Here is a 20950-nt window from a genome sequence, read left to right on the forward strand (position 1 = left end):
CACTACCTGCCCCCGCATCCCTCTCACTCCCCCCCCCGTCACGTGACCCCACTTTTCGGACTCCGGCAGGAGCAAGTGGGTGAGAACTGCCCGAAGGAGGGAGGGAGTCGTTGTGAGCCAGCTCAGAATCCTATGAAGATCAGTGTTTTCCAAACTGCTCAATAACTTGACTTCATCTGTAACTCAAATGCGTGCTCTGCAGGAGATAAGAGTTTACTGGCCACAGCCCAATTCAAACCTGACCCTAGGCAGGGACAGTGGTGTTTCTCCCCAGCGCCACTTCAGTGCTCTGGTTCTCCAAGGTCACCGAGGGGGAGCCAGCGAGGGCGCTGCTTTGGGTCTTCCCGAGGCTGCACCGGGAACTAAACCGCCCGGGAGCTGGGCCCCCATGGCCCCAAGCAAAAGCTGTGCAGCCCAGAAGGCAAGCGCTTTACCTCCGAGAGGTGGCGGAGAGTCCCGGCTCCGGGCGGCTGCCTCCTCTTTGGACCGCGTGGAGCTGCGAGAGAAGGACCCCGGCCGTAGCCGGGGGGCAGGGGCGGGGCCGGCAGCCCACCGTCTCCGTAGAGACCGACCACACGGCCCCGCCCTCCCCTGCGGGCCGGCAGCTCCCGGCACCAGCACCCACACAGGGTTCCAGAGCGGCTGGAGGGACCGCGTGACCGACGCCGCCTTCCGGCTGGAGGGCCCAGAAGCCAGGCAGACCAAGACCCGAGCGCCCGCGCCCTGCCGGCCAACGCCCCCTCCTTAAGGGCTGCACGGGATTCCGGCCCGGGCGGCGTTCCCGCTTCTTTGTCACCCTTCAGGGAGTCTGCGGTGGGATCCCGGGCATCACTGTAGTTCCAGAAGCCTCTGAAGACACGGAGCAGTGGGGCCAGACCCCGACAGGAGACTTGGATACAGAAGCCAACGTTTGCTTGCTCTCAAAGAAAGCCTGCAATTTTAAGGCTGTGTGATGGAAAAGGTGGGGTTTCTTAGCTTCAGCAAATCCTCAGAATATTTTAATACTTATTGCCAATTTTCACATTATACAGGAGGTACCAAAGCCAAAGCAACATCCTTCTTAATTAATTTCTAATGGTTCTGGTCAAAATGCCTTTAAGTATTTATTGTGAAGCCTGGAAGTTTTTTTCATTTATATGTAGATGAATAGTTACCACCAAGGAAAGATGTTCACAACATGAAAAGCAGGTTAGAAAAGCATATGAATAGTACTACCTAATTTTTGTAAATAAACGTTTGTCTAAGAAGTCTGGAAGTATGTAAACAAATGTTAAGTGGTTTGCTCTGGTACTACTTTTTTTTTTTTTTTTTTTTTTTTTTTTTATTTTTGGCTGTGCTGGGTCTTCGTTTCTGTGCGAGGGCCTTCTCCAGTTGTGGCAAGCGGGGGCCGCTCTTCATCGCGGTGCGCGGGCCTCTCACCATCGTGGCCTCTCTTGTTGCGGAGCATAGGCTCCAGACGTGCAGGCTCAGCAATTGTGGCCCACGGGCCCAGCTGCTCCGCGGCATGTGGGATCCTCCCAGACCAGGGCTCGAACCCGTGTCCCCTGCATCGCCAGGCGGATTCTCAACCACTAGCGCCACCAGGGAAGCCCCTGCTCTAGTAGTACTTTTAAAAAAATCAATTAAAAAAATTTCTATAATAAATATGCAACATCTGTATAATAAACAATAAATTTTATTCTGATCCAAGCACCTAATTTTTTCCCCCTGTTGCCTTTAACATGTTTTAGTTGTGTGAAAGGATACAAATTAGATAAACTAAAAATTTGTTACCTGGGACCCACATGGGGTTCACTGACACAAAGGACAAATGAACCAGCTGAATAAACAAGGTCAATCTGCTGCTCTGTCACTAAGCCACAGGAAACAGCTTTTGCTTTATCTCAGGACCCATCCAAGAAAAACACGTCAATTGGCAAAGTTTCCTTTTGCTCTGTCAGACCCTAGAATGCTTTTTCCCTTGGAATCCCTATTTGCTCAATCCAACAAAGCAGTTTTGAAGGTTACATTTAATGTTCTGGTGATTTTCTCAGTTTTAAAAGGGGTATTAAAAAGACTGATTAGATAAACTGATCAAAACTCTTGGAACACAGAATGCCAAAACTACTGAAGTTGAGACTTTTAAAAAATATTGTTCAATGGGTCCCCACCCTCCCCATCTCCCATTAGGTGCTTGTTTCTGTGGCCTGGAAACAAGGAGGAAGAAGCATGGACCTACTCTAAAAGATGAAGGCAAGTGAGCTATAAATGGATAAACAAAATGTCGTATATCCATACAATGGAATGTGATTCGGCCAGGAAAAGAAGTATTGATAACATGCTACAACATGGATGAACCTTGAAACCTTGAAAACATTATACTAAGTAAAAGAAGCCAGTTACAAAAGCCATGTATTGTATGATTCCACTGACAGAAAATGTTCAAAATTGGCAAATCCGTAGAAACAGAAAATAGATTACTGTTGCCAAGGGCTGAGGGGTTCGGGAGATAGGGAGTGACTGCTAATGAGTTTCTTTCTGAGGTGATGAAAATGTTCTAGAATTAAATTATGATGATGGATGCACAACTCTGTGAATCTACTATAAACCGCTGAATTATATACATTAGAAAAGGTCAAGTCTATGGCATATGAATTATTTCAATAAAGCTATTTAAAACCTAATGTTAATGTTCAGCTACTGTTTGCTGAACATTACTGGTGTCAGCTATTGTGCTAAGCATCTTATATGTACTTTTTTACTTCTTCATAACAACCACTACAAGCTGGTCATTAACCTCATTTTCTAGGTTAAAAACAAAAATTACAATAGAAACTGAGTAAACACACATGAACCCAAAGCTAATGGGCAGAATGCGGATTCAAATCAAGGTCTAAGTAAGGTCAAAGACCATGCTCTTTTCATTATGCCAATATTTAAATGTGCATAAGGTGCAAGATTTGCAAGAAAGTTGCAGAACCTCAATTTTCTAAACACAGTTTACCTTTGAGGGCTGAGCCCTTGTATTCCCAGATTGAAGACTACAGGTTTCTCCAAAACAGACAGAGAGACTAATTTAAAACAATCACTTTATTAAAAATAGCAAATTTCACAAATACTCATTTAACATTTTGTTGTCACTGGCCACTGGAAAACACACCGGGCCTGTGTACTGATTGTCTAACGTAAACTGAAGCTGGGCTCCCACGAAAAGCCTGGGCATCATCAACTTATGATCAACAGTGGAATAAGTTTGGTGAGCTCAGGAAGGATAAATCCTTCAGCCCCATCAACAACATTTAGCACAGTGCATTTCAAGTATAACCCGTAAGGCAACAATATAAAGCATAGCAGCAAAAGCTCTGTATCACATTTCCTGATTACGCCTTCCACAAGGCCGAGGCCTCCAGTTATGGTGAATTATAGCAAGTCGAGTTCACTGAAAGCAGCATGTGAAAGCAGTCACTGCACTTGCACTTTAATTAATTCCTTATTGTGGAAGATGATTCCGCTACTGGATTCAGCTAGAAGAGTAAAGAATGATGCTTTTCTTCAAACCACGAGAAAGCGACTGCATTTCATTTTAGCCGGCAGAAGTATTTGGAACATCTTGTGCATCTGCCAAATGGAGTTTCTGTCTGGATTCATCAGTTAAGAAGATTTTCATTCTCTAATGAGTACTTCTTTTAAATTTCTGGAAATTACATTCAAGAGCTAAGAGACAGAGGTATTAAAAAAAGAAGTATGTTTAAAGGGAAAGTGCCTATGCTGCTATTGAGAAACTTGGATGTGGTAAGACAATCTTTAAATGGAGTAAAGTAATTTTACTATGTCTAGAATTTGAAGATTTAAAAACAAATCACTGATTCAAGACTATGTTCCAGGACTTCCCTGGTGGCGCCGTGATTAAGAGTCCACCTGCCAATGCAGGGGACACAGGTTCAATCTCTGGCCCGGGAAGATCCCACATGCCATGGAGCAACTGAGCCTGCTCTCTAGAGCCCACAAGCCATAACTACTAAAGCTCGCACGCCTAGAGCCCGTGCTCCACAACTACTGAGCCCGCACGCCTAGAGCCCGTGCTCCGCAACTACTGAGCCTGTGTGCTGCAACTATTGAAGCCCGCGCACCTAGAGCCTGTGCTCCGCAACAAGAGAAGCCACCATAATGAGAAGGCCGTGCACCACAACGAAGAGTAGCCCCTGCTCGCCGCAACTAGAGAAAGCCCACGCGCAGCAACGAAGACCCAACGCAGCCAAAAAAGAAAAAATACAAATAAAAATAAAAATAAAAATAAAAAATAGGGCTTAAAAAAAAAAAAAGACTATGTTCCAGGTTCTAATAGAGCACAGAATTATTTTAATGCAGCAAGAATCATTTTCATGGTAAGACACTGATTAGAGGCAAACATGAAAATTTACTAGATTAACAAAATTCACTTGAAACGACACCACCACTTCATTTCCTTGGGAAAATAATTTCTTTGTGAAAGTCCAAGAGAATAAAATAAAATCATCATAGCTCTAAAACCTTTCCTATAATCCTCTGAATTATTCTTCAAGAAAACTGGAATTGGATAAAATTCCTGCATAGTTTATTCCATTCCCTTCTCATCACTGCCTTTCATTTTCCTCTTTGATCTATATGATCCACTTGCCACCTGTTTTTCAAGACTCAATTCAAACAATGATCTGGATATACTGAGGACAACTGAATGCTAGCAATACGTGTACAGCAGACGTTTGCAAAAATGTACAGACATGAGCTGTGGCGTCAGAGATACTCTTGTTCAGTTGGAAGGATGAGATTTAACACATATCAACAGATAATGAAATAATGCAGAACGCTAGTTTGGGGTACAAACAAAATGCTTTATGGAAGTGGTCAGCTTGAGTGTTATTTGATAAGGAGAAGGGGGAGGCCAGAGCAACTCTAGATAGAAAGTACAACCTGAACAAAGGCATTAAGGTGAGCATGAACTTGGGCATCCAGAGAGCCAACTTGGTGGGAATGAAAAATAATGAAAACTATAACAGGATGAATATGCCGTGATCAAATTACTGAGAACCTTTTAAAAATCTGACATAGTAAAAAACTTGGTAAGAAACAAGAATGGCAAGATGAAAGTGATGTTTTAGGAAGAATAACTCAGTGGCAATGTCTAAAGTCTACAGCAGTACTGTCCAATAGAAATATAATGTAAGCCACAGACATAGTTTTTAAAATATATTTTATTTATACTCATAATCAGGAAATTATCATTTCAACATGTAATCATAAAAATATTGAGACAGTTTACATCTTTTCATTCTAAATCTTTGAAATTAGGTGTGCATGTTTTACTTAAAGCACATGTCAATCCATGTTGCCAACACTTCATGTGCTCAGTAGTTACTTGGCTAGTGGCTGCCATATTGGACAGTGCAGCTCTAGAATTTCTAGAGAACAGAAATTTGAAAGGCTGTGGAATCAGGTGATGAGGGTAGAGAATGAAGGAAGAATACAAAACAGAACTGATAACACCTGACAACTAACTGTAATTAAGAGACAGCAAATAATTTCATGTCCCTGTCCAGGCTAAATGGCAGATAGTGCCATGACTGATTAGCAATGTCTGCTATAGTCATAGAAGGGATTTTTAAACACTCTTGAAGATTAAAATAATAGGGGCACTTGAGAAAACCATAATTCAAAAAGAGACATGTACCACAATGTTCACTGCAGCACTATTTACAATCGTCAGGACATGGAAGCAACCTAAGTGTCCATCGACAGATGAATGGATAAAGAAGATGTGGCACATACATACAATGGAATATTACTCGGCCATAAAAAGAAACGAAATTGAGTTATTTGTGGTGAGGTGGATGGACCTAGAGTCTGTCAATACAGAGTGAAGTAAGTCAGAAAGAGAAAAACAAATACCGTATGCTAACACATATATATGGAATCTAAAAAAAAATGGTTCTGATGAGCCTAGGGGCAGGAGAGGAATAAAGACGCAGAGGTAGAGAATGGACTTGAGAACACGGGGAGGGGGAAGGGTAAGCTGGGACGAAGTGAGAGAGTGGCATGGACATATATACACTACCAAATGTAAAATAGATAGCTAGTGGGAAGCAGCCGCATAGCACAGGGAGCTCAGCTCGTGCTGTGTGACCACCTAGAGGGGTGGGATAGGGAGGGTGGGAGGGAGGCACAAAAGGGAGGAGATATGGGGATATATGTATACGTATAGCTGATTCACTTTGTTATACAGCAGAAACTAACACAACGTTGTAAAGCAATTACACTCCAATAAAGATGTTTAAAAAATAAAAATAATAGGGGCACTGATGACAGAGAGGAAAATTAGGAGGAGAAAGTATGAATACGGAAAGAACATTTATTACAGATGAGGAAACTAGGGTTGCTAGGCTTTGCTCAAGGTTACATAGCTGCTTACCAAGACCTGAGACCAAGTGATCCAAAGGCCATGTGCTTGCAGTCTACCACCACGGCCTGCTGAACCGTGGGGGCTGAAGTGAGGAAAGCGGGAGACAAATGAGTCTAAATGTTTAACAGAAGCTCAGCTAAGAGGAGAGGAGTTATGTGTCATAAGCAGAGAGAGAATATAAAGCATAGAATATAACGTAAAACAAATACAAAGAAAAAAAAGAACCAGGAACTACTCCTAAGAAAAGCCTCCTAATTAACTCCTATCTTACCCCCATATTAAACTCTTTCTTGGCAGTGGTATCTTACATTAATATCTCCTACAGTTTATGTGGCTTCTCAAAACTGTATTTTCTTCATCTGTAAAATGGGGAGTATAACACCACCGACTTCCAAGAGTAGGACCAAATGAGATAATGCGTGTAAAACACTTCATATAATGCTTGGCAAATAGCAGGTATTCAATAAAGGTGAGATATTAATTACTATTACTGGATTTGTATATATCTTCCTATTTCTTCATTGTTTTTACTGCACAATTCAGCAGTTAGTAACAGTATATGTTATTGCAATAAGAGTGATTTTTTTAAAATATATATTCTATATAGTTTGGAAATTTTCATATACACATGATTACATGTAGTAGTTACCCCATATTAAAGACAATACTCTGAAATGTTAAACAATCTACCCAAATTTACATTAGCAAAACGTGGAACCAAATTTTGAAAATCAAATCTCTTAACTCTACAACCAGTATCCTTTCCAGTATCTCATTATTTGGTTCAAAGAGATGTCTTACCACTAAAATTATTTTACAGGCAGGATCATTTTTTTTTTTGTTCTTATATATCTCACATTGTGCCTATCAGTATGTTCAAAAATACATTTTAAAAATTTCTTGAAATAATTGCTCTAAATTGAAATGTCAAAACATGAATATTTTACATGTGCCTTTGTGATTTCCTTTAAGTTAATCCTATAATACACTTTTTTAATGCATCTAAAATATTCTAGTTCTAATACTAAATTTAGAGTACTGTATTATGTCTGCTATCCCACCTCCATTTAGCTTAAGAATCTAAGATTCAAAATAATGTATATGGCAACTACCCTAATTCTTAATTCTCTTGATTAAAACATTTTAAAAATTTGTCTTAAAAACCCAGAAACCATACAGAGCAAAGCACAAACCATAGAAAAACAAAATTTCAGCATACAAAACAACTGGGAAATTCCATTTAGAAACTAAAGGGAAAGAAAGATGGCCCCAGTAAATAGCAGTAGGTTTCTTCACTTGATTGGGACTATTCACCAAAAATTATAATCTGTGAACTTTTCACTGTCGATGTTAAGCAAAGGATACATGGAAGAATTCAATTCTTCTAGCTGTAACACAAAGTAACAAATTTAATTTTTATTTTTATAAGATAACTATCATAGATAATTGTTAACCATACATTATTAAAGACATTATTTCACATTTAAGCTTTCTTTAAACAAAAAAGTATTAAAGAAAAAACTTTCTAAAAATTTCCAGACTGGGAAATTCACTTAAGCAAAATAATAATAAAGTAGCTTTAGTATTTATGAAATAAGAATATAAGAGAATTAAAACCATATGACAAAAACTGAAGTTTTATAAGGATTCTTAAAACCATGCTTAATTATAATCATCTCTAATAATAGACTTTTTTAAAAAAGCTGCCATTTTAATGATCAAAATCTTTAAGAGCTTTATGAATTACAAAAACGATTTTATGTGATATTCAGTTTTTAGTATGAGGTAGAATTAACCACCCCTATTTTACAAAGAGAAAAATCTGAGTTACAAAAACATTAAATTGCCCAAAGTTATACAGCTCTATGTAGACCCTGGACTAAACAAAGGCTTTCTGGTTTCAAATTCAGTTTTCAACGTACCACAATCACAATTAAAAGTATAGGTTTGAAATTTTTAAACTATGGGCATACAATTTCACTCACATTTACTTATTCAAAAGATAGAGAAAAGCAATAGAAATTAACCATTTCTGTTACTGGTAAATATGGAATCTGAAACTAAAGTATGTTGAATTCAATTTTTATTTATTTTTGTTCCAAAAAAAGATTTAAAGAGGCAAATTTAATGAACACTTTTCAGTATATAAGAATCCTATATGGTGTTACTGGTTGAATTGTATCCTCCCCAAATTCATGTTTTAGTCCTAACCCTTAATACTTTATAACGTGACTATATTTGGAGACAGGTTCTTAAAAGAGGGAATTAAGTTAAAATGAAGTCATTAAGATGGGCCCTAATCCAGTATGACTATTTTCCTTACAAAAAGAGGAAATTTGGACATAGGGACCCACACAGAGAGGAAGAATGCCATGTGAACATGAAGATGGTCTTCAACAAGCCAAGGAGAGAGACCTCAGAAGAAACCAACTCTGCTGACACCTTGGTCTCCAGCTCTCAGCCTCCAGAATTGTGAGAAAATTAATTTCTGTTGCTTAAGCCACCCAGTTTGTGGTACTTTGTTACGGCAACCCTTGCAAGCAAATACACATGGCAACCTACTAAATTACCATAAACACCAAGCATAGTGTAAGTAACTACCACCTGAGTAAATAAGGCAAAATGTATTAATCATACCAGGATCTTCTGACCTACTATCTTCTATATCTTAAGATCTTTTATATGTACAGAAACAAATATTTTCCTTTTAGATTTGCCAATATCCCAGAAAATATGCTTAGATGTAAATATAACGATATACTGGATCCCAATATATCCTTTGGATATATTGCTTTCAAAAAAGAGTATAAAGTCCAACATGGATAAAACTTGAAAACATTACACTAAGTGAAAGAATCCAGACGTAAAAAGCCACATATTTTATGATTCTCATTTATATGAAATGTCCAGAATAGGCAGATCTATAGAGACTGAAAATAGATTGGTGGTTGCTGGGGGATAGGGGGAGGGGAGCACTGAGAGGTAGAGGATTTCTTTTTGGAGTGATGAAAATGTTCTGAAATTAGATGTGGTGATGTCTGCACAACATTGTGAATATACTAAAAATCACTGAATTTACACTTGAAAATGGTTAAAATGGTGAATTTTACCTCAATAAAAATTTTGATTAAGAACAGAGTAAAGAAAGAGGACTGTACTCACGTCAGACAGAAGCCTGTCCAGATTGGCGTCACTGGCTGCTTTTCTCTTATCCTCAGGAAGCGCCTCTAACTCCCCACAGAGCTCCAAATTCAAGCGAGCTAATTTCTCCTGCATTCCCCGAACATGTTCCATCTGTTCAATGGAACATTCATTTCCTGGGGGAGCATTCCAGAACATTAATAACGATTAGGATAGGTCAAACTAACTGTCTTGAGGAGAAACTTCTAAAGTCAAGGTGCTTAAAAGAAATTGGTTTTCTTTCTTTTGTAAGTTACATTAATGACTGCATATTTTCTGTGTAAAATTATAAATCAAATCTCCAACCAGGAAAACAACAACAATCTAAAAAATAATCATGGGCATTAAAAAATGATATAGAAAAAAAATTTAAGAATGAAAGAACCCTTTAGGTAAAAAAAATTTTTTCAATAGTAATATCATATATAGAGGTGTTAACACCATCTATTCACGTTGACAACTAGTTGACAACTGCCATTAAAACTGAGTAACCCAACATTTTATAATGATCTGAGTGAAACTAAGAGTCCTGTAAGGACTTCAACCATGAATCATTCTGCCAACCAACCATGTACTCCTCCTTTAAGAAATATAAGTGAAAATATTTATAAAGTGTCAAGAATGTAATGAAGCATGAGAACCACAATATATACACAGTAGAGGAAGACAACTTATTGCTAAAGGATAGGTCTTGCGTTGTTTATTGACTAGACTCCTCTGAGGTAGCATTATCTGCCCAGAGCAACTGATGTATATACATGAAATATTACATATTTTCATTCAGTTTCAGTACAGCCTCTGCAAATTCTTGACACTATCATTTTCCCCTCCCAAAACCTTTGATTTTTCTCAAAGGTATAATATAGCTCAGCTAAAGGTGAAGTATGTATCTTGAATAAATATGAATTAATGTAAATTATACTATTTTTTCCTTTAGCCAGCTTTATAACATCTTCATAAATTGACTATATTACATTATGTTAAGGACTACTAATAATTTTAAAGCTAGTTACAGCTCTTTCAAAATCATCCTTTCTTCATAGTAAAATATCTCATATTTCCTCTATTTTAATGATGTTTTTCAACAGTTAGCAACCTGGAAGGTCAAGTGGAAGAACTACCTCAAGAGATATATATGTATGTGTGTGTGTGTATACATATAAAGATGTACATATATTATATAGACAGAGGAAAACAATATAGAGTAAAAATATAAAGAGGTAGAAATCACAAGGAACAAGAGAAAAGATTCAGGGGATGGACCCAGGTGACCTAACATGAGAACAATAGAATCTCCAAAAGGATAAAAAGGAACAGATGGAGGAGAAATAAATGACCAATAGAAAAAAATGTTCCTTGAGATGAAAGATGAGTTGGCAGATATGAAGGGCTCACTGATTTCCAGGCAGGGATGATACGGTCCTAAGCATATTCTGGTAAATGCTTAAACTTTAAAGATAAAGGAGAAAATCTTTCAAGCATTGAAAGATTGAAAAAAATTACTTGGTAAGAAAGAATCCAGGGACTTCCCTGGTGGTCCAGTGGTAAAGACTCCGCCTTACACAAGACGGGAATAAAGACACAGACCTACTAGAGAATGGACTTGAGGATATGGGGAGGGGGAGGGGTAAGATGTGACAGGGTGAGAGAGTGGCATGGACATATATACACTACCAAATGTAAAATAGATAGCTAGTGGGAAGCAGCCGCATAGCACAGGGAGATCGGCTCGGTGCTTTGTGACCACCTAGAGGGGTGGGATAGGGAGGGTGGGAGGGAGGGAGATGCAAGAGGGAAGAGTTATGGGGACATATGTATATGTATAACTGATTCATTTTGTTATACAGCAGAAATTAACACACCATTGTAAAGCAATTATACTCCAATAAAGATGTTTAAAAAAAAAAAAAGACTCCACCTTACAATGCAGGGGATGCGGGTTCGATCCCTGGTCAGGGAACTAAGATCCCACATGTCACGGGGCTGCTAAGCCCACACGCCACAGCTACTGAGCTTGCATGCCTCAACTAGAGAGCCTGCGTGCTGCAAAACTACAGAGCCCATGCCCTCAGGAACCCGCACGCCACAACTACAGAGCCCACGTGCCCTGGAGCCTGTGTGCCACAACTAGAGAGAGAAAGCCCTCATGCCAGAACTAGTGAGAAGCCCGTGCACCACAACGAAGAGCCCCTGTGCTGCAATAGAAGATGCCGCGTGCTGCAACTAAGACCCGACGCAGCCAAAAATAAATAAAATAAAAAAGTAAATAATAAATAAATCTTTTAAAAAGAAAAGAAAGAATCCAACTGGCAATCAACTTCTCATCTGCAATGCTTATATATAGCAAACCATCGAATAACAGAGACTTCAATCCAAGAATACAAAGTCACTTAAAAGTTAGGGCAGGAAGGGTGTTGGGGAGAAAAGTGAAGAAGTAAAAGTGATCCAGAGATTATATCTCAAGGGTGGGAGAGAAGAGAGGGGAGAGGGAAGTGAAAGTATTCTAAAGATGCCACCTTACCAGGATGGAGTAAAGCAAGGAGGAAGGGATGTCATAAAACATCTTTGTGAAATAAATAACGTGTTTTTAATGTCTTCTTTTCAAATAATAGTATAACCATGACTGGAAACCCAGACACTATAAGAAAAGATAGACATATTTGAGTATACAAAAATTTAAAACTTTTACAAGGCGATGTATACCATAAAATCCACAGACACACTAATGTTGCTTAAAAAAATAAAAACAAAATAGGTCAGAGGGTTAGTACCTAAAATATGCAAAGGGCTCTTAGTAATTAACAAAAAAAGGATAAATAACCAAATAAAAAACTGGGTAAAGGTCCTAAAAAAGAGCAATCCAACCGCTTAACAAACATTCATGGCTATTCAAATTCAACAGTAATAAAAAAAACCCTTTACAGCAACAGGCTGGCAAAAATGAAAAGGCTGGTAATACCTATTAGCTGGTGGGAATTCAGGGAAAAGAGTTGTTTCATAAATTGTTAATGAAAACTGAAAGTGCAATAGCTTTTTTGAAAAGCAATCTGGATACTTTTATTAAAATTAAAATTGGGCTTCCCTGGTGGCGCTGTGGTTGAGAATCTGCCTACCAATGCAGGGGTAAACGGGTTTGAGCCCTAGTCTGGGAAGATCCCACATGCCGCGGAGCAACTGGTCCTGTGAGCCACAACTACTGAGCCTGCGCGTCTGGAGCCTATGCTCCGCAACAAGAGAGGCCGCGATAGTGAGAGGCCCGCACACCGCGATGAAGAATGGCCCCCGCTCGCCGCAACTAGAGAAAGCCCTCGTACAGAAACGAAGACCCAACACAGCCAAAAATAAATAAAGAAAATTTTTAAAAAATAAAAAAATAAAATTAAATTAAATTAAAATTACCTCTATGCTTTGACCCAGTAATCCCACTCATGGGAATCCATCCCAAAGAAATCAAAACAGCCACATAAGGATATATGTAAAATGATGTTCACTACACCACTGAGTTTAGCGGCTCCAAACTGGAGACGAAGTAAATGCCCTTCAACAGAGAAATGGCTGAATAAACCAGCGTATATTCACAACTTGAAAATTATGTAGCCATTAAAAAAAAGAATGAATTAGAGCTATACCAGGTGACTCAGAGAGATTTTCATCAGGTATTGTTTAGTGAGCAAAGCAAGACACCGAAAAGTGTATATAAGATACTACTTGTAGAAAACAATGAAAAGAAAAATCTGTGTGTGTGTGTGTGTGTGTGTGTCACACAGTTAACTGGTTGGGGCTGGGGGGAGGCAGAGGCAGTAGAGGGCGTAAGGGAAGGGGTAGGGAAGCCAAGTAAAAGAGCTGGGGAGGGAAAGACAGCACTTAAAAACAAAATATTTATGTTGATGACATTTATGCTTTTGTGTGAGATTCCATATGTGTGCACTCAACAATTTTTAGATTGCTTTTTAAAAAGGCAGGGAAATAATTTTTATAATCAGAAAAAGCTTATAAAGTGAGTTGGAAGCTGAACATGAAAAATCTGACCATACACTTTGTGAACTCGCATACAAAAATACCTACTCAGAGTTTTATTGGGACGATCAGTTAACTGTTCTTACGTCTTCATCAAGCCAGATTCTTTAATATTCGAAAGTCAGGTATTGTGAGCAAGAAACAAGTTTAGGCTTGAAAGGGTAAAGAAAAATGATCTTGAGTCTTTCTAAAACTGAAACACTAAATCTAAAGTATTTCAGTTGACAGAGAATGTCCCTTTTGTTTGTTACACTTTCAAGATACTTAGTCAGTCAACAGCAATCCTACTTTAACAATTCAACTAACCCTCCCTTTTTAAAAAACTTTTTTCCTGAAATCTTACAAGACAAATTATATCCCACGACAAATGAAATCTAGGATGATTGCGTTTTATGCCTCTGGACTGTTGTTTTGTTTTGTTTTTTTTAAATAAAAGAAAATGACACTTCAAAAAGGAATTGCAAAATACATGCAGAAAATATGATGCAAACATCTTGAGAAGAAAAAGAGTAGAGAGAAACATCTATGGATTACCGAATGCTTGGAGTTTTCCAGAGTGGAAGTCATTCAAAAGGCTGAGGAGCCCCCTCTCCATCTCCTGGACATCAGAGACATCGGTGAGGAAGGAGTGCTGGATCGGGCTTGATTGAGCGCCTTTGCCTTCTCCACCCTGAGGTTTGGTCTTTTCTTTCATCACTCTGTAAAAAGGATGCAATAAAAAATTAATTGCCTATAATTACCTTTAAAAAGAGATATTTTTTCAGGCTGTTCTAGATTAAGGGAAAAACAAGACATCCGAATAAAATCAATACTAAATAAAAGCAGCCATTTCAAGGCAGAAACCAAAAGAACAGGCTATGAAATCTCAAACAAATGTATAAACTATAACTACTAAGGTATATAAAGAGTTTGAGTAATGTACTTTTACTCTATGGTAATTCTTTGGACTGCAAAAAAAACTTTTACTAGCCAGTGTTTCATATTTCACTTCTCTGTAAACATATTCTGCTTTCCCATCTAACTTTATCCTAGCTGTTCCCCGAACTATGGGCTGTCCAACAAGTGGCTATGGGGCCCCTACACTGTAGCTGACACGGTGCCAGACACTGAGTATATGAACGCGTGCAGGACATCAGTGACTGCACTGAAGCACGCCCAGTCTAAGGAGAAAGACAGACAGAAATTCACCACCAACATGTGATGGAGTGCTAGAACCTGTTATCCTTGACTCCTCCAGCTTCCTAAGGCCCCCACGTGCAGTCATGAAGTCCTACTGGTCACACCCATAGAGCTGTCTCTAATCTCTCCTCCTCCACTGCCACTGTCCTATACCTGACCCAGCTACTCCAGCAGCTTCCCAGCTGGTCTCCCGGCCTCTACGTGCTGTCTCTGAGCCCACAGAGCAGCCAAGTCAATTTTTTAAAAGTAAAGTCAGTAAAGTCAAGTCATATAATTTACTTAATGCAAACCTTTCAGTAGTCCGATAACCTGAAGAAATTCTATCCTCTCTTGTATGTCAATGCTCTAGACATTCTGAATCTCTTTTGCTTCCTAGAAATCCCTTCTCTCGTCTCCTTGCAGCTAATCCTCTGCCCACGTTAGCACCCTTCCCCTCACTGCCATCCTTGCCAGGCTACCTCCCACACATCCTTCAAGTCTCAGTTTAAATGTGATTTGCTCAGGAAGGCCCTTTCCAAACCCCTGGACTAGGCTAGTTCTCATTACACACGTCTAGCATATGCCAGGCTCTCAAACTCTGGAGTGATGGTGCTATACATACTGTGATACGGGAGCAGAGAGAAAGAACAGTCTACTCAACCTAAGGGCAGCAGAGAAAACGTCCTAAAGGTGATATGTGAGTGAAGGCTTAAAGACTAGGAGTGAACCAGGCAAAAATGGGAGACGGAGTTGTGTGTTACTTTTATAACCCTGACACGTGCTATAGATCCTGACGTAACACATATATTCAGGACTCAGTTAACTTCTACGTAACGTAGCATGAAGACCTCTTCCCCACAAGTGCACTCGCCACAATGTGGGTAAGACGAATAGGGTGTACTGGGGGGGCTCTGAGTGTGCGGGCAAAGGTGGCAAGACTAATTAATTCCCGTGAAAAGAAATCAACTTAGAACACATAGGCCGTTGACACTAGGTCACTAACAGTTCTTCACAAAGAGAGATTTGTAATTTTACACACGTGATATTAGATTTACTATCACTATCTAGTATCTTGCTACTCAAAGTGCTGTCCAAGACCTGTACCATCAGTATTACCTGTGAGCTTATCAGAAATGCTTAGCTGAAGCCCCATCCCGAACTGATTCAGGATCTACATTTTAAAAACATTCCCAGGAGATCCATATTCACATTAAAATCTGACATAAACTACTATAGACTATAAGGTTTCAGTATAGCAAATCTTTTTTTCTTTCAAATTGGAAGCTTTATCCAAGTAAGTGTTTTGCATCAGTTCATCACTTAACAACCTTCTCAAAAAGGAAAATAAAAATCTGTTTCTGGGCTTCCCTGGTGGCGCAGTGGTTGAGAATCTGCCTGCTAATGCAGGGGACACGGGTTCGAGCCCTGGTCTGGGAAGATCCCACATGCCACGGAGCGGCTGGGCCCGTGAGACACAACTACTGAGCCTGCGCGTCTGGAGCCTGTGCCCCGCAACGGGAGGGGCCGCGATAGTGAAAGGCCCGCGCACCGCGATGAAGAGCGGTCCCCGCACCGCGACGAAGAGTGGCCCCCACTTGCCGCAACTAGAGAAAGCCCTCACACGAACCGAAGACCCAGCACAGCCAAAAATAAAAAAAATAAATAAATAAAAATAAAAGTAGCTATAAAAAAAATTAAAAAAAAAAAAATCTGTTTCTTCTTACTTTGGTGTTTTTGATCATGTCACACTGTCTCACTTTATGTTAAAATAATTCAATTAAAAAGCACTCACTGAAATTATACTATGTGCAAAGCCCCACTCTAAATACTGTCTAGCACACAAGACCCAGCCCTCAGGAAGCCCACATTCTAGAAGAGGGGAGAGAAATAAAAGTACAAGGTAGAAAATGACAATGAGATACAAATAAACTGATGCAAAAATTTGGAAAAAGGAGTGATTCCCTTTCAAATCTCTTGGCTTTCTTTCCCCATCAACCATAACCATATTCAAAATCTGATTCTAAATTAAACTCCTTATTGGAATGTTCTTTTCCAAGGGTCTCTGGCTATGTCCCTTTTGTTTCCTCAAGGACAGTGTGAGATCATCACCAGCAATCTTGTCTTTTGTGTTAATCCAGTGGCTACAAAGTGCTACAAGCATTACTTCCTTAACTGACTCTCATGATAAGCTTGCAGTTAGAAGCTTATTTAATCATAATTATCTACAGGATTGAGATTATGAAATGCTTTTTCTCTTAAGATATTATCCTGCTTTCCAAATATCTAACCCTACAAAATACTCATATATGCAGCAATAATAGGTAACATTTAAACTTGTCCCCCGTTTCCTTTAAAGCCTTAAGGCAAATATTAATATGTTCACTAAATATTAATAATGATTACTTCTAGGTGGTAGGATTTTAGTATTCTTTTGTTTCTTCTTTGAATTTTTCCTGTGTTTAAATATTTACAATAAATACAAATCATTTCTACTAAAACAGTGAACTCATTCTTTTAAAAAAAATAAAACTACCAAAGCACAAACACTCAGCTTAAAAAAAACAACAACCAGATATGTCTTTTCCATTTCTGGCTAGCTCATCAACTTTGTCTGCAAGTTTTCTTGCTCTGTATTTTTTTTAAAATATTTATTTATTTATTTGGTTGCGTTGGGTCTTAGTTGTGGCTCGAGGGCTCCTTACTTGCGGTATACAGGCTCCTTAGTTACGGTGGGTGGGCTCCTTAGTTGAGGCTCACTGGATCCTTAGTTGTGGCATGCGAACTCTTAGTTGCGGCATGCATGTGGGATCTAGTTCCCGGACCAGGGATCAAACCCGGGCCCCCTGCGTTGGGAGCGCAGAGTCTTAACCACTGTGCCACCAGGGAAGTCCCTGCTCTGTATATTTTAATATGAGACAAAGAAAGAGGCTTAAAGCCAATCATTCATTCTGCATTTTCTAATCTCTATACACTGTAACCTTCAAAGAATTTTTTTCTAAATCACATATAATATGTGCCTCAAAAGTCAAACCAAGAGGAAAAAAATGTTATAAGAATTAGTGGATTTAGTATTTACTTTAATATCATTTTGCTGTGATAATGTGAAAGAAAAGAATTCACCTTTTTAACTTTGGTCGCTGTGAAGTTGACTGTGATGCAGGATTTGAAAACCCCGTGCTTTTACTAACTGGAATGGCATTTTTTTTGGCATTAACAACCTGAGTAGAGTGGGCACTAAAAGACTTAGGACTCCTCCTCTTCACTTTGCGCTCCTCCATTGTTTTAAGTTCCTTACTGCACCAAGGCCAGCTTCTTATGACCTAAGGAAATACAGCAAAATTATACACATATGCTATAATACGCCAAAATGAAAGGGCTTCAAAGACCCACTTCATGGGCTGAAAGAGGATCAAGAATTTCAGAGGTCATTAAAGAAAGTTAGAACAAGGATTCTTAAGCTTAGTTTACTGTATTATGTACACAGAAGCCCTAACCAAAACTGCCTGTTAGACAAAAAATTTTTTCACTGTTTATTAATTCATCCCACAAAAATTTACTCTCTTCTACATGTCAGGCACTATTTGGGGCATTGGAGAGACAGTACTGAACAAGACAAAGTCCCTGCCCTCAATGTTCCCTACATTCTTATAGAAGGGGAACAACATATAAACACTAAACAAATCATCCAGCCTGACTCAAGCTTTATGTGCCCCTTAGGTCTCCCTTCTAAAACGTATTCTTTGAAAAACCACCTAGATACAAACAGATATATAATTGACATGGGTACCTGCATTTTAATTAGCAACTAGAAACCTTATTTCAACTACCAAGTAGAAATTCAGTTGCTGCCTAGAGTTAATACTGATTCTAGTTCCTTGATCAAATGAAGTTCTGTAAAATTAAACTTGTTCCATCACAATTGTAAATTAACTTTCTCTACCTATTTCCAAGGAAACATGAAACTTTATTATATATGTTTAGTTTTGTCAATGTCAAAAAAGTTACACTATGAAGTTACAGTCAGTCCTTCCATAGAGAATATGTGTAAAACCTTCTACTTATCCAGTACTTTCCCTTTGTGTATTAACCAGCTTTATTTCTCTAACAGCCACCCATCTAAAAATATCCTTCCACATTTCCTTTTTATTTATGCATAATATTAAATTCTTCCTAATTATATTGTTTCATGTATCATAAGATGAGAAATTTATATGGCTGTTCTTCTCATCAGACTGTAAAGTGCACTAGGACCGTTAGGCCTTTTATTGTATGTTGTGTTGAATTTAATCATTCTATGAACATTCAAAAAGACTCAAATCTACTGATGTCACTCCTCAAGTAATTATTTGAGAATTTTAATGAAAATAGATTTTTTTGGCTACTGTCTGGACTCCGTGTTACTAGCACTGTTATTTAAACCATTGAGCTCAGTTGGCTCAGGCTGACTCTAGACAATCATAACTGGAGCTAAACCTCCAAAGGACCAAAGGCTGTAAAGGAAAGGCTCTATTGCCCAGGTTCTAATCCCAGATAACGAACGTAAATCCGCTTAAATCTTGGCTAACAATTTTTCCTTTAAGAAGCATTTTAAGTAACAGAACAGACATTTCGGGGTTGTTTCAGCATGCAACACAAATTAAATGTTTAAAAAATAACTGAATAGAGAAGATGGGATATCAGTTCTCCAAAGAGGCAAGGATCTGTATAAATTTATGATACACATAAACACACTGGTTTTCGAATTTAATTATGCTTATACGCAGTTGGTGACACAAGAATAAAAAAAAAAACCAGGAAACAATGTAAATAAACCAACAGTGGTCTAAACTATTGATAAGATGTTCTGAGGGGCCAGGGCTCGAAAATTATGCTTTTTTGGCTAGATAACATCACTACTACAAGAGCACCGAAACCCTTCTTGTATACCAAGCAGCAAGGAACCATTCAGAGAAGACCTTCATAGACTACAGCTCGTAGTCCAACTCACACATTAGTTTGAGAGCCAGGAACCCACAGCCTCCAAGCAGGACCACTAGAAATTCCTCTTGACTTCACCTCATTGCCCTTCTCTAATCAGCCGTCACGGAGAACCTTCCCCGCCCAGAATCCGGTAGCGGCCAGAACCGGTGGTGGGAGGGGCCTACAGGGGGACATTGCGGGGGTGCCTTTGCTTCCACTTCATACCTGAGGAAAAAGGGGATCAGGGTCCTCTTCCACAACCTGCAAGGACCCCGGGGCCTCTGAAGCCACCGCCGCAGCTGCAGCCGCCGATGCTACAGCTGCAGCTTGAGCCGGGGTCACATCCCGGACCTCTCGCCTCCACAATGCCCTTTGTTTACGGAAGTGACGTAAGGAGGCGGAGCCTCCGCTTACTGGCCGGGAGCCTCGCCTCTTCCTGTTCCACCTGTGCGGCTCCCGTCTCCGGCCCTGGCACCGCATTGCTTCCCCTGTCCTGCATTCACTGTAAGTTCGACGGGCATGGAAAGGAGGATCCAGAGGTGGGCTTTTATTTGGGGCTCAGTGGCCCAGAAGCTGGGAGGGTAAGGAGGGAAGGTGGAGGCAAGAACCGGAAATGTAGTACCTTTTCCGGAAACTGTCCCGCCCCCTCCGTGAGTGTCATCTCCCACGCACTACAATTCCCAGCATGCTGTTCGAGCAAGCGTGGAGGCGGAACCAGAGTGTCGCCATAGCAACTGTTCCGGATTGTTTCCAATGCCTCGCCTGGACTTCGCAAGGTAAACCAACGTTGTCTTGTAAGGCAGCGTAAAAAAACGTGATTCTGTTTAGCAACCCCGAGGCTGAGCCCCTGAATGAAATGCTATTACTGTTGCTATAAGTAGCTACTGTTCAGGCACTTGACAGACGTCATCTCTAAACCTCACTGCAATCTATGAATTAGGTGTTAGAACCCCCTTTTAGAAATGAGGAAGCTGACACTCAGAAAGACTGCGTCTCTCTGTCGCCAAGATAGTTCCTCCCTACCTTTACTCCCTCTGGAGAAGGAGTTGAGGATTGAGAGAGATCGAATTCTCCTAAATGAGGGGAGAATCCATGTTTTATTCCCTCATCTGGATAGCCTTCCCCGTTGGGGGTGGGAGATTTTAGGTTCATAGACCTTTAGATTGAAGAGACTAGAAAGCACCACGTACTTCTCCTTCGTTTGCTAATAAGGAAACCGTA

At 39.7% G+C, this 20950-nt stretch overlaps 2 protein-coding genes across 2 annotated transcripts in view; both read right to left on the reverse strand.

Annotated features, from left to right (window-relative positions):
* Positions 1-487, reverse strand: part of ECT2L (epithelial cell transforming 2 like) — a 76284-nt gene extending 75797 nt beyond the window's left edge. The window contains 1 exon segment of the mRNA XM_036870938.1: positions 435-487. The gene's annotated coding sequence lies outside the window, so the exon portion shown is untranslated.
* Positions 488-5212: 4725 nt separating this feature from the next.
* On the reverse strand, positions 5213-20119 carry CCDC28A (coiled-coil domain containing 28A). Its single transcript, XM_036872233.1, has 6 exons — positions 19955-20119; positions 17891-18090; positions 14147-14310; positions 9578-9732; positions 7781-7803; positions 5213-5440 (listed from the first exon to the last, which is right to left on the reverse strand). The coding sequence occupies exons 2-6, from the start codon at positions 18046-18048 to the stop codon at positions 5371-5373; spliced, it is 570 nt and encodes a 189-aa protein (XP_036728128.1). The 5' UTR covers positions 18049-18090; positions 19955-20119; the 3' UTR covers positions 5213-5370.
* Between the last annotated feature and the right edge of the window lie 831 nt (positions 20120-20950).

The sequence above is a fragment of the Balaenoptera musculus genome, chromosome 12 (genome assembly GCF_009873245.2).
Source record: "Balaenoptera musculus isolate JJ_BM4_2016_0621 chromosome 12, mBalMus1.pri.v3, whole genome shotgun sequence".
Lineage (NCBI taxonomy): Eukaryota > Metazoa > Chordata > Mammalia > Artiodactyla > Balaenopteridae > Balaenoptera > Balaenoptera musculus.

Coding starts and splice junctions, on each gene's coding strand:
- CCDC28A (XM_036872233.1), bottom strand. CDS start 18,048: ATGGAGGAGCGCAAAGTGAAGAGGAGGAGTCCTAAGTCTTTTAGTGCC. Junction 9,733..14,146: donor TGGAAAACTCCAAGCATTCG/GTAATCCATAGA, acceptor ATGCTCCCCCAG/GAAATGAATGTTCCATTGAA. Junction 5,441..7,780: donor GAAGAATTGAATTCTTCCAT/GTATCCTTTGCT, acceptor CTGATTCCACAG/CCTTTCAAATTTCTGTTCTC.